Below are 13,944 nucleotides of genomic sequence, written 5' to 3'. Positions count from 1 at the left end.
GTCCCCCGCTTAGCACGTAGGCCTAATAACGGCTGCTTTTAGTTTGGCTGCAACATCTGCACTATGAACTAGGCTATAGTCACAATCTCTTTAACGATCATGTAACATGATCGATTTGTGTCTATTTTGGCTCTACAGAATTGTAACCGTCAGTCTTTGTAATGCTAGTGGCTAAAAGTTATAGTGCCTTGTTATTACCACTTCCTCTTTTGCCTGTTGGAGGAGATGGTATTGCTTTGTGCCAAATTACAAATGGAAAGATTTACGTGTCCAACGCAAATGCATGGCACTGAATAGCTGCGGAAGTCCCTACGCTTTCCCTCAATTTAGCCTACTACTCACTGCACAGTCTGCATTCCCGAACAATGTAGGAGTAGGTCTACTGTATCTATTCTGATAAATACTGTGACACGTACAAAGGACGTCATAACGAGTATCTTTGCCTGAGTAACTACATGTCTTCCTAAATGTGTACACTACTGAGTGAATTAGAAAGCACCAAAGGGGTTTTACAAGGATTGATCTATACCCTAGAAAACACATATCAGTCAATTTAAATTATAAGAGTTCGGTTGATGCATCACTCCAGATCGTTTGAGTAATTGTGTTAAATGGATTTCTCCTTTCTTTGCAGAACACCTCTAATAGGTTACATGTAAGATAGGTTACATCTTCAAGGTACCTAGCCTATATGAGAAGCGGTGGACTAGGTCATAGCACACGCAGCCAATATTTATTTAGTGACCCAAGAAACCATTGCCTACAAGGCCTTCGTCCATGGCAAAGAAACAAAGCTAAACTGAGCCTAGGCCTTCTTCTCATACCGTTCACTCGTCTATTGACTTGTTAATGTGCACTGTTATCAGCACGTGCACGCCTCGATCTGTAGTCCGTTGACTTGCAACAAGCGCTGTTGACTTCTCAACATGTAGCCCGTCAGTGCTCTTCACAAATTAATTTAGTTAATTTCATGTAGGTACTTGTCGACTAGCTCTAACTATACAATTAAAACAGCGTAACATGTGGTTTATGCAGTTGTATGCTACATCTGTCGCTGTTGTCGGAATATAGGCCTGTGCAACATTTCTTCATTACATTGCACTCATCATTCCACGCCACGCAAATAGACTGCATAAAATGTTTCATTCCTAGTGGCAACGCTATATTGATATGGCTGTAATGCAAATACCCTCGCTGTAGGCTATAGAACCCTTGGTATGTTATACAGACTCTTTCATATTATAGGCTAGCACGTGAAAGCGCGTGATTGCAACACGATAATCTATATCGTTAACCTTATAGTCTGCCTTGACAAAATAGCTATAGATGAGGTTAACAACATAACATTGACAACGTTAATCTGAAGAATGCAGCCGAGGTTAACGGTTGTTTACCCAACTGTCGAAGATTCTGCGTGGCAGACTAAGAGAGCACGTTTGACTAGAGGCTATCTATGCTGTTTACTTAAGATCGGAAGCATGGAGTCAGCCTAAATAAACCTATTGATGAATTAATCTGATCACTAAATGAATGTCTGTTTATATAGTCTCATTCTTTCTGCTAGTGTTCACTTGGTTCCATAGTGTAGCGGTTATCACGTCTGCTTTACACGCAGAAGGTCCTGGGTTCGAGCCCCAGTGGAACCAAAGATTTTTCCCTCTTGTTTTCTCGTCACCATGTTGGTGACTTACCTCAGCAGTTGCTAATAGTAGTGACACAGGGCAATTGCGGAGAATAAATGGCAAGCGTGCGTGCCCATAGCGTGTGTGGCTAGAATATGCACATGTCTGCTATTGCCTCTAAGCCATGACATAGTATAGCTATCCAAGATAAAACAACTGCTTTTATGGACGAAATATTTGTCACAGCGTTACTTTCCCCCTATGCGATCAAGAGACAATAATGCAAGGGGAGCGCAGCCAGCGATCTCTATAGCCAGTCAGACAAGAATGCATTGAGTAGAGAATACATGCATTGGTTTAGCTCAGTCGTTCGATAACACCCTGTAATGGGGCGCCATCTGCTGTTCGATTGAAATATTTTCTAAATCAACTTATATTTCTTCATGAGAGATGTTCCAACCTCGATGAAGACGAAAGCGAAGACATGTGCAGAATAGTTCTTGAAGTAATTGCCTTAAATGTTCAAACAAACAGGCTCAGAATTGCGGTGCTCTTTTCAAATGAATGCTTGGTTTGGACTACCATTCTCCAAAACCAATGTAGTCGACCATATGTAACGAAAATATGTTTGAATGAGCTCGATTTCGTGTTTGAAAAGTTCACTTGAAACTTATATCAACTTTCACCATTCGCCCAACACTCGATACTCACGATGAACGAATTGTGGTAGAGCTCACATGGGCCTTTAATTTGCTAACTTTACAACCCCGGATGTAGTTACACTCAAACTAGCAGTATTTCCGAGTCCAGCAACAAAATCATAGTTTGAAACATGGCGAACTTAGCTGCTGCCGCTGCAGCTGCTGCAGCGAGAGATCCCGCTGTGGACCGTTCTTTGCGTTCAGTTTTTGGTAAGTTAGAGTATAATGCTAACTTGTTTGATAGCGTTAACCTAGAGAAGTTATTTTGTGGAAAGGACATGGTCTTCTTGGACAGTCTTGCTAGCTAGCTGGTAGGCGAATAATTCCATGTAGCTAGCTACACTATCCCAATGCTCGACTTGATTATTAACTTAGGCTTTTAAGTTAGCTGTTTACCAAGCGAGCTAACCAGCAGTCCTTTGTGTGAAACTATTTTTTACAGGCAGGGCCTGGTACACATTATCATCCCATATTTAGTTGAATGTAACGTTTTGAATACAAATATGTATTGTTAGCTAGCGCGTTAGCTACACAGTTAGCTAGTCACAATTAATCTCACGTTAAGTGAGACTACAGCCACCATGCTTTCCCACCAATTTGTCTTGACATATCTCATATACAGGTAACATTACTGATGTAAGAGAAACCAAATAAAACCACTCCAGAAATATCTCATCAAAGTTGTTGATAGCCTGGTTTATGTTCGAATCTGTGTGTGATTTGTTAGTGGGAAACATACCCTATGAGGCCACGGAAGAACAACTGAAAGATATCTTCTCAGAGGTGGGACTTGTTGTGAGCTTCAGGTAAGGTTCAAATGTTGAATTGGTGTGATTGTTAGCCTAAATGTGCCTGGCCGATTTAAAAGGAGCAAGAGTACACTTTTTCACATCACTCTTCAGTGGTTGCTGTAATGCACAGTGTTACATTGATGACTCAGTCTTTGAAATGTCACAGTGCAGTGCTAGATATGTACTATAAAATGTTTGTTGTTAGGTTGGTGTACGACAGAGAGACTGGCAAGCCGAAAGGATATGGGTTCTGTGAGTATCAGGACCAGGAAACGGCCCTTAGTGCCATGCGGAACCTGAATGGGAGAGAATTCAGCGGTAGAGCTCTGCGAGTCGACAATGCTGCCAGTGAAAAGAACAAGGAGGAGCTGAAAAGTATGTGTGCGTACACTTTAATTTACTTCTTGTGGTTCAAACTGTGGACACCGGTGTTACTATTTGCTTGGTTTCAGTGCTCACTGAGTCATTGCAGTACTGCATTCACCAACAATACTGTTTTTTTATTTACCTCAAGACATTATCTGTGTTGGAACATTGCCATACATGCCTTAAAGCATGTTTAAGGTTTGTAATGTGGATTGGATGTAGGTATTGTTTTGGTGTTTTAAACCCATGGACTGTAATTTTGGGAGCTGTTGGCCGTTTTGAAACTCACTCACTAACCAATCACTTCCACCTCAAGTCTCCCCCTTAAGTCACTGCATACAAGCCACTTTAGCAAGGAGAAATTATTGACAATTCTTTGTCCGGATTGATTGGATGTGTTCTTGTCCTGGTAGCTAGTCACTACTGGAAAGTAAGGAGAACTTGACAAGTATCACAAAAGTATTGTGTAAAGTATTTCAGCAACTAAGAAGTTGCCTACTCTGTTCAAAAAGGGTTACTATTGTATATTTGTTGCCAACATCAAACATTATCAATGGTTATAATAAAATTTAGATGCTTTTAATTTGCATTTCTCAAGTTCAAATTAGTAACTCGCAACAGCCTGTGCCTTTGAAGTCCAGTGTATAGCTGTCGTCCCCTTCAGGTTTGGGAACAGGTGCTCCCATTATCGAGTCCCCATACGGTGATGGCTGTATTGCAGAGGAGGCTCCTGAGTCCATCAGCCGAGCCGTTGCCAGCCTGCCCCCAGAGCAGATGTTTGAGCTGATGAAACAGATGAAGGTGTGTCGGGAAGGGCGGGAAGCCCCTCACCTTCCTCCTGCAAGAATACAAAAATAATATGCAGACTATCTTTTTTTTTTTACTGCAAGGTGCTATTTAAATTATGAATATTTGTCATGAAACATGTTTTCATCTAAAGCGTAAAGACTCATTTCGGTCCAAAGTCCTATAACACCTGATACTACTTCCTTGAACTAAATATTTACCACAGTTTGTACCTCCCCTATGCTCATGCCAGTAAAAATGTTTTTGTAATCTATTTAAATGCTGTATTATATAGCATGTATTGTCACAGAGGAAATTCAATGACTTTTGTTTTCAGCACATAATTATGCTTTTAAGGGTTAAGCATTATTGTCATCAGGCCTGGCATGTAGCCCCCCCCCCCCCCTCCCGTTCAGTGTACAGCGTGACCATTAAATTCCTTGTGTAGGGGGAATTGCAAGGAAACGATTCTGATTATTTTCCTTTTTACCTTGTACCTTGTTTGTATAGCTTTGTGTTCAAAACAGCCCACAGGAGGCCAGGAACATGCTGCTGCAGAACCCTCAGCTGGCCTATGCCTTGCTCCAGGCCCAGGTGGTCATGAGGATTGTAGACCCAGAGATCGCTTTGGTATGATGCTCTACGTTGATGGGGCTACGACACTGGCAATCTATCAATAACCTGAGCGCTCAGACGTGTAGACGTGTATGAATGTGCGCGTGTGCTGTTATCCTGATACGACCCCACTGACCTACTCCAACCTTGTTGACGTGTGTGTGTGTGTGTGTGTGTGTGTGTGTGTGTTATAATGTTCGTATCTCACCTCTTCAGAAAATGTTTTTGGACCAAACTCAAAAATTGCTGAGTCCTTATTAACCTACATGCTCTTTTCGCCGGACAGAAAATGCTCCACCGCCAGGCGCCAGTCCAGCCCCTGATCCCCGGCGGGCAGTCTGCAGCAGCCCCCACCTCCATCCAGCCTCTTCCACAGCCCAACGTCCCCATCTCCCAGCCTCAGCCCATGGTGAGCACCCCCACCCCACTCAAACCCTCACTCCAAGACAACCTCCATAGTACCTGATGAGACTCGGCGAGTTCAATTGTTAATAACTTGAATGATGCTATTAGGAGCGTTGAATTACCCCCACCCCCCAATTCTTGAGGACCTAGATGCAATGGGAACGCAACGGAACACATACACAGTGCCCTAATCGGGAAAATAATTCATCCAGTGAATTTTGATATGGCTTGTTAGTGTCCAAAAGATGAACACTTTTAGACCCCTATGGTGTCTCAGTTAAATGTTTAAATTTCATGGTAATATAAAGATATTTTGTTGTTATGTATGTACACAACAAGCTTCATGGTTAGAGCAGAGGTGCATTATTCCACTGTTGCTTCTGTATGTCTTGGTGCAGCCCGGGATGCACGTGAATGGAGCCCCTCAGATGATGCAGCCCCCTCAGATGGGGGGTGTGCCTGGACCCATGCAAGGACAAGGCCCAGTGGGGCCAGCAGGTGAGATCACACTTCAGTTAATCAGTGTTAGTCTGTCATCAATTCCCATTGATCTTCTAAGGTGGACGCTGTACATCCATGCAGTGCTATGCCGATATCTTGCCACACACCCCTACTTTATAGCCTCTTTGCGAATCTGTCTGTTATTTAGTCGAGACTAGATTAAAACTGGTAATCTACAAGGACAACCACAAATCGGTTCTCTGCTGTTGCACCTAAAGACATGCATGGGCGCTATTGTAAACAGGGACGCTCTGCTCTCTCTCTACTCAGGAGGGATGCAACCGCAGATGGGAATGCCCCAGGGCGGCCCTATGGACAGGGGACAAGGTACTGACTCTGACATATTTTTTTTACATTTTACATGCCTCTTGTCTCCACCACAGACTCACCACTTTGTTTATTTGTGCTTCATACCTCATTCACACGCAGCATGAGAGCTGTGAGTTGTGTTACTGGGCATCCAATTAATCACAAGGTGTAAACCATGTTGATGTGTCATATGTTATGCTGTTTGTGTTGTATGCCAAGCGTCCGCTTGCACAGCTTAATGTTATTGTTATTCAGCTCCGTTCCTTCTTTGCTCATCTCTTCCCTCCTTTCGTCTTCGAACAATCTCAGTCTCTTGTGTTTTGTAGTTGGCATGTTTCTATCCTCTAGAGGGCAGCATGAGCTAATGTTCTCCTTTACATTTACCCCAGTCCTCCCCAGTCCCTCTTACTCCGCCATGAAGGGCAACATTCTCCCAGCCTCCCTTGCTCATTGTCCCTTCATTGCTGTCCTTCACTCCCTCACTCAACCCTCCCCTCCAGAGGGATAAGGGTCTTAGTTGTCCTGACTGCGATGCTCTCCATCAGCATGGTCTCTCCGCCCTCCCCTTGCCCCATCTCACTCGGCCGGCTCTAATGCACCCTCTGAGCTCTCTGCTCTTCTCTTCTCTCTGTTTCAATGCTGGCCCCAGGAAGCCTTCAGGACTCGCCTGTGGGAGCAGCCAGCCAGGCTGCTGCCGAGCGGCCTCAAGGTATCACTGACACTCCCTGGCCTGGCCAGCAGGGCCGAATCCTCATGCTCAAAAACAAGTCAGAATCTTTCTGAGCAATCTGCGGAATGAATCGATCATGTGGCGACTTCAGTGTTTGACAGTTCCACAGAAAAAAAGTGTTATGTCAGAAGTTCTCATGGCTAATTCATGGCACCTGTCCATTTCTACCGCAGTAGCACACAAAACCAGCCATTGTCAGAAGTTCTCATGAGGATCTTGATTATCTATCAGATATTTGTGCAGGGCGACTGGTTAGACTGGTGTCTTGGATCGTCCTTTTTAAATGTCAACTGCTCTTATCTGGGTCATCTTTTACAAGAACCAGCCTGAGAACCAGTTAAGTGAAAGGCAGTGGAGGAGTTCATCGTGGATGCCACAGTGATATCATAGCTGGCATGGTGAAGAAAGGGATGGAGCAGAAACTAATTGTTCAGTTAGTCTTTCCTTTACACTCAGGTGGCCATTGTGTTCTCACACAGGGCTGTGTCTGAATTGCACAACTAATGTGGCAACATTCAGAACCAAATATCTATAGGTTTCCGATATAGTCCAAGCAAAAGGCTTTCTATTATGCAGTCTCTTTTAGAGTCCAACATTGGCAGTGATTCTCTCTGTTTTATTCTGTAATGATATTAACTGGCTGTTTTGTCATGTTGTGTCGTGTTGTGTTGTGTTCTGTTTTGTCCTGTGTTGTGTTGTGTCATGTGTTGTGTTGTGTTTTGTCGTGTTGTGTCATGTTGTGTTGTGTCATGTTTTGCTGTGCTCTACTCAGACGTGTGTCAATTGTTTCCCCTTTAATTTGTCCGAAGTTATAAGGAAAGCATGTCCCTGAGCTATAATAACTGGATTCATGGCAATATTTATCCAATATTTTTGCTTGAAATCTGAGCACTGTTAAACATTTAGTTTCTGCTTGTGTGGAACTGTGAACAAGCCTCTCCCTGCTAGCAGGTGTGTGTTGACAGAAGGCCTTTACACTGAAGGCAGTTGTCGTCCCCAGCGTTTCATGAATATGGGGTTGTATCTCAAATTATGCATTATTTGTCATTAGACATATTTCTGGGAAAGATGGCCCAAGGCAAAGTCACAGCTCCATGCAAATGGCTACAAAAAACAGTATTCTTACACTGAATGTCTTATGCACCACTTGTGCTCCGAGGCTGGTGCTCTTCTCTTAACACATGTATCAAGTTGAGTGATGTATGCCCTTTCCCACAATGAGCTCAGATGTGTATTTGATGTGTGTATCTTTTTTTCCTCTTTCCGCAGTGCCCATGTCTGACCCTCGGGCGCCCATGCGGGGCGGTGTCCCTCCTCCTGGCCCCACCGGCGTTCCCCCCAGGGGCCTGCTGGGCGATGGACCCAACGATCCCCGAGGGGGGACGCTGCTCAACGTCACTGGTGATGTGGTGGAGCCCAGGTATGATTACAAGCATATGTGTATGAAAGTTAGAAAAGGTCTGTGTGTGTGTGTGTGTCTGTGACTGTGTGTCTGTGTTTTTGTCTTTGTGGCCCCAAATTTATCATCAGAAGATTGAACTACCCTAATTTCCGGACTATTGAGCGCATCTGAATATAAGCCGCACCCACTGAATTAAAAAAAATGAATTATTTTGAACATAAATAAGCCGCACATGTCTATAAGCCGCTGGTGCGTTTAAAAAATCCCCATCGGTGGAAGCTTTTCTCCCGATGCCGTGCAGCTCAGAACACAAGTGAAGTGCGTTTTTTCATGCCCAGTTATTTTCAGCGTGACTGAGGAACGGCGTGAACGTCAGAGGAACCTCATCCATATTTATGATGTCGTGCGGGCCAATGGAATGCTCCGCTATCTGCATCAGTGAATTTGCGGAAGTTTTAAACTTTTTCCTCGTAGTCGGGAGGGAGCTGCTGACACAGACTCGTCTGTACCCTGATGGACAGGCCTTTACGTCTCATAAATCTGAGACACCACGATGGTCCACCTCTAAAATCCTCAAACTTTATTGCGGTGGCGTTAGAAAAAATCCATAAATTAGCCGCGTCATTGTTTAAGCCGCGAGGTTCAAAGCGTGGGAAAAAAGTAGCGGCTTATAGTCCGGAAATTACGGTAGTTAATATGTTGTTGACTTATTTTAAATGCAACATACTGTCAAGGGTTTACAGTTCCCTGTTTTAAAAAGGGTGGAATGCCCCTGAAGTCAAGTCAAGATGTGATATTTGGATTTAACTTTAGAATGACTGCGCCTCAGTACACAGCACATCTTCAAAATCTTTACTCCAGTGGTTCCCAGTATTTCATGGCACCCCCCCCCCCCCTTTGACAATGAGGAAAAAAATTGCGCCTGTACCCCCCACCCCCCTAATTGTCCATCGGCTCTTGAAAAGCTTTTCTTTACCTTGTTTCTACATTTGTATACTGAAACGTTTTCAGTTTAATTTTATCTGACCGATAGTTAGTGGTTCTAACAGATTTGAAACCACGCCCCCTTGCTGTAACCCTGTGCCCCCCTGGGGGGCCCGTCCCATTATTGTGGAACCACTACTTTAGTCCAATGCAATGGTGCTTTACCATCTTCTGTATGTTAATATGAACCCCCATGTCTAAATCCCTTGTAAAAAATAAACAAACAAGCAAACTAAACTGAATGAGAGCGAAACACACAGAATTGTAGTTGGATATTTTACAAGATGGGTGAAGGTTAGAAGGTTATGTGATTGATCCGTTTGTGTCTGTCAACCCAGCCGTGGCTTCATGGGGGCTCCACCACACCAGGGCCCACCTATGCACATGGGACCTCCAGACATGCGAGGGCCACACGACATGAGGGGCCCGCCTATGGGCGAGCCCAGGGGCATGATGGGAGAACCCAGAGGACCAATGATGGACCAACGAGGCCCGCCAATGGAGGCAAGAGGTAACACAGGCCATCACGGGGGGTTGTTTATCAAGGGTCATTTAAGATTTGTTATAACTAGTGGTTTGTGTGCATCTGAGATGTAACGAATGTTGACCTTAAATCCACACGAGACATGAAGACTACTGGATTTCAATACATTGGCCAATTCCTTTAGGATTGCAAGTATTGGCAAGCAACATAGCAACAAGTGAAATCCTTGAAATGTTTTTGTCATATATTTCACTTGGACTGCCTCTTTCCAACCAGTCAGATTACACTACTACACCAACTTTTCCTGTTGTTTGGGAGAGAACCAGTTAACATAACAAGGTTATGAAGGTACAGTTCGTTTTTGACCGGATTGTCAGGTTCTGTAGCAGGAACACAAAGTTATCCTTAAGACAATCTTACTATAAATTCTGTCCTTAAAAAAGTATGAGTAAAACGTAGTTTATGAATACATTCTTTTCTAGGTTGATAGCACACACATTGCATAAGATGTGTGCAAAATGAATAATACCCTTTCATCATTCAGAAACACACCAAGCACAAAGAACACAATTACACAAGCAAAGGGTTGAATTCCTGGATATTAGTCATCGGTATCATACACGGCACTGTTCACATTAAAATGGTTATGGTATTTAGCAGATGCTTTGTCCGGAGGGAATCATAAATCATGATAAAATCATAACCTTTCTTTGTACTATAGTAAATGTAACAAAATGGCACAGAGAATTACATTTCTGTTCGAGGACTTTGTAATGTATATGCAAACACACAGAATTAGGCCGCCTACTCAGGGTTGTGCTCTGTACATGCATCAGATGAAAACCCAAGGCCTCCAACTTGCATTAAAGACATGCAGACCTGAATGTGCCGTTAAATGTGTCAGTGGTTTTCTGAAAAGCCTAACCTTAAACATCACAGCCAGTTTTTTTAATTTGTCGTCTAAGTATTCAATTTTCGGAAGCAGCCCCTCTCCAGATTTATTGCACTTTAGTAGTCTAATACAGGAAAACTACGGTATAAAGTAAAATGACACTTTAGTCTAATACAGGAAAACTACAGTATAAAGTAATGGACACTGATTTCTCTTGCCCCCCCCCTGTCCCAGCACCAATGCCAGGAGGTCGTGACCCCAGGGCAGTGGACGCACGGGGCCCTCCGGCAGGGCAGAGGGTCCCCATGTCCAGCGGTATGTCTGGGCCAGCACCACACTCAATGCAGGCTGCCGCCCCACCCTCCAGCAGACAGGTACAACACTCCGCTGCCCTGGTATGACTCATGGGCAATTAACAAGCCTAAAATGTCAGTATGAAATAATTGAGCGTGTGTGTGTGTTCGCTTCAATAGGGTCCTGGTATGTCTGGAGCGCCTCCGTCTGGAGGGTTCAGTCCGGGCCAAAGCCAGGTGTCGTCTCAGGACCAGGAGAAGGTAGGGGAGGACGGAGGACATTTTTCTTTCTGTACTGTTTACATGGGTCTTACTGTGTCTCTGTTGTTGTCTGCCTCCAAAGTGTCAGGGTTGGACATTAACCATGTGACCATAAAAAGTTGTGTGGCTACCTGTAATCCCATGTAGGTGGCCATGAGCCTTCACCAACGCAACGTTAACAGTTCCACAAGCATCTCCATTACCACAGTTCTGAAAACACCCCAAATGATTTGGCCTTTTAGTTCGACATGCTACAAAAACAGCGAACAGTACTGTGATGTTACTGTTAGCACAATAGCACTGCGCGAGTACTGCACTCGTCGGCAGCTAGCTTGTATCTAGCGGTATGTCGGGGTTACCAAAGTAACGTTATGGGTTTAATAAGACAGAAGAACTAGAAACATAAAAGGTGGAGTAGGAAAAAACGAAACGGTAACAAATGGAAGCGGGCGTTTAAGAGGCTAGAGTATGACACTAAGGATCTAAGGACCTGATGTACTGCGACGTGTCCAGCTTTTTTTTTATCGGAAAACAATGCCTTCAGGGAACAACACATCATAATTTGTGGGAAAATTATTTCGGTGCATAACTGTATACCCAAAATGCTTAGCTGTACACCTAAAATACACCCAAGGAGAGACCAGTACCTCCAATTAATAGTTGACAGCTGGAGAAAAATGATCAAGCTCTTTAACGCTGCATGTTATTCTGTACGTAATGAATTCTCATTCACTGCTTTCCCTGGAAGGCTTTGTTATGTCACGTTAAACAGCATTTTCTGTAGTTTTACGTAGGTTTACAGTTGGGTCATCAAATGCATGGGCTTGGTGGCCTGTGGGGCGAGCGTTTAAAATATTAGCGTCTATCCCTGAGTGTGATCCTCTATGAGAGGGGGAGAAGGACCGGTAGGTGTAGGCTGTGAGAGGAGGCTGTGTGTAGTTGGCCTCACAAAAGCCTCGGTTCTGGCTTCTTATTCAAAAGGAAAACATGAATTACCTGTTAGTCATCCCTGGCGGAGTACCTCTTGGAATATGCTTTAATGGCCCATTGCAGAACAACCATTGTGAACTTCTCCTCGTCAGAACTGTCTGTAAGGCTTGGGTTTCTGAAACTGATAGACCAGTTAGGCACTCCCTCAGCAGGGGGCTGCTCAATGATGGAAAGTGGGGCCTTAATGATGAGTTGGGTGAATCGAGTGCCTCTTACAGACAGAAGTAAGGAACGTGATAACATCGTTAACTTCAGTTCACCCTCTGTCATCTTGGTGCAGAGAGTTGTCTTAGCTGTCTTAATGTATGCTGTGATTAGACGGAAGATATTTGGTCTGGCTGATGGTGTATCAACAGTAACACCAGTGGCCCATTCAGTAGGTTGAATTGCCCTCAACAGACACAACTTGCACAACTGTAACCAGTGATCAGACGTGATCACTTCAGCAATTGCCATAGGCTGCCTCTGCAGAAGAGTTTGGTTTTAAATTAGTTGATGACGATTTTTACCATTTTGCTGCTCTCATCTATTCGTTTATTTTCATCTGTTTCTTGTCTGTCTTTGTGATTTTGTTGCATGTGTATTGGTCTATGCTTGTTATTTGTGTAACCCTCTGTTTTTTGCAGTCTCGAACAGGAGCTGCTGCAAGTGTGATTTTTGTTCTCCGTGAGGTTTTCCCCCAGCCTTTATTGGCTGTATAATGTATAACCTTTTAAATAACCGACCAATATTGGTAGTTATTGACAGTAGACTTTCAGAGCTTTTCAGTAAACATGTTTTATATATTGTGCGTTTACTCTGTGGTTCCTCATGGTGTTGAAAATCCTGTGCATGATGTGTAGGTCCTGTTTTACACCTCAGGTGGCACTTTGGGTGTCGGTGTTGATTAACATGTCCAGTGTTCTAACAGCCTCTCCCAGTAATGGTATGGTAACTGTGTCCGTGTGTGTGTTCTCCAGGCTGCCCTGATCATGCAGGTTTTGCAGCTTACCCCAGAACAGATCGCCATGTTGCCTCCAGAGCAAAGGCAAAGTATCCTCATCCTAAAAGAACAGATTCAAAAGACTGCTGGAGCACCCTGAGGTAAACGCACGCACGCACGCGTCATGAAACATGCTGGCTTGCTCAAGGCTCGTTATTTGAATCCACATTCTTGCTTACTACTGTCATAACAACTACAAGACGGGTTTAGAACAATAGCAGGACGTGCACAATAGCACACAAAGAAAATAGAAGCTGTCAGACTAGGTCTGTTATGCTCTGAATGACAGCACTGCGGTGTGTGGATCAGAGTGACTGTTTCCTTTAACAGGAAAATTACAGGTTCCATTTCAGTCATTTTTACAGGCTGCACTTCAGTAATTGCTCCTGTTATTGGGTGAATTGCTTAGGTACACAGTTCTACTAGAGGTGGAATCGGTCACAGAGGCAAACAATATGATTAACTACTTGTGATCTAGCAATCCTAATATACTGAATGTTTTGGTCTTTGTTTTCAGGGGTGTTATGCAATTCAACAGACATTGAATCCATTTTGTAACATCCAGGGAGACACCTTTACTTCCTGATTTTGGCTCCAATAACATCCTCATCAATGTACTATTGTAGTGTGTTTTTGTTTCTTTTTTTGTATATTAGTCTTATGGTTTTAGATGGGAGTGTGAAGAGGAACGTTTGAGGTTCACCTCTGGGTCTTAACAGACCAGGACAGACATACAACTCGTGCTGTTTGCGAAATAACTTTCGTTTTGTCACTGGAAACTGTTCTCAGCTCTCTGGAGATAATTTTGTCAATAAAAAGAGAAAACCAAA

General features: G+C 43.7%; 1 protein-coding gene and 1 non-coding gene across 3 annotated transcripts; both read left to right on the top strand.

Annotated features, from left to right (window-relative positions):
* Positions 1-1,573: 1,573 nt before the first annotated feature.
* Positions 1,574-1,646, top strand: trnav-uac. Its single transcript has one exon. It is a non-coding gene; the product is annotated as a tRNA-Val (tRNA).
* Positions 1,647-2,409: 763 nt separating this feature from the next.
* On the top strand, positions 2,410-13,944 carry cstf2 (cleavage stimulation factor, 3' pre-RNA, subunit 2). Of its 2 annotated transcripts, none has more exons than XM_012819459.3 (14): positions 2,410-2,533; positions 3,051-3,129; positions 3,320-3,489; positions 4,145-4,281; positions 4,777-4,896; positions 5,168-5,290; positions 5,685-5,784; positions 6,058-6,114; positions 8,096-8,246; positions 9,551-9,723; positions 10,823-10,962; positions 11,062-11,142; positions 13,092-13,215; positions 13,632-13,944. In XM_012819459.3, the coding sequence occupies exons 1-13, from the start codon at positions 2,455-2,457 to the stop codon at positions 13,212-13,214; spliced, it is 1,533 nt and encodes a 510-aa protein (XP_012674913.2). In that variant the 5' UTR covers positions 2,410-2,454; the 3' UTR covers position 13,215; positions 13,632-13,944. The 2 variants fall into 2 exon arrangements, with proteins under 2 accessions (XP_012674913.2, XP_012674912.2); XM_012819458.3 differs by having other exon boundaries at positions 3,320-3,495.

Source organism: Clupea harengus, chromosome 20, assembly GCF_900700415.2.
Source record: "Clupea harengus chromosome 20, Ch_v2.0.2, whole genome shotgun sequence".
Lineage (NCBI taxonomy): Eukaryota > Metazoa > Chordata > Actinopteri > Clupeiformes > Clupeidae > Clupea > Clupea harengus.
The sequence above is the reverse complement of the archived record's forward strand: the minus strand, read 5'-3'. Positions and strand labels throughout refer to the sequence as shown.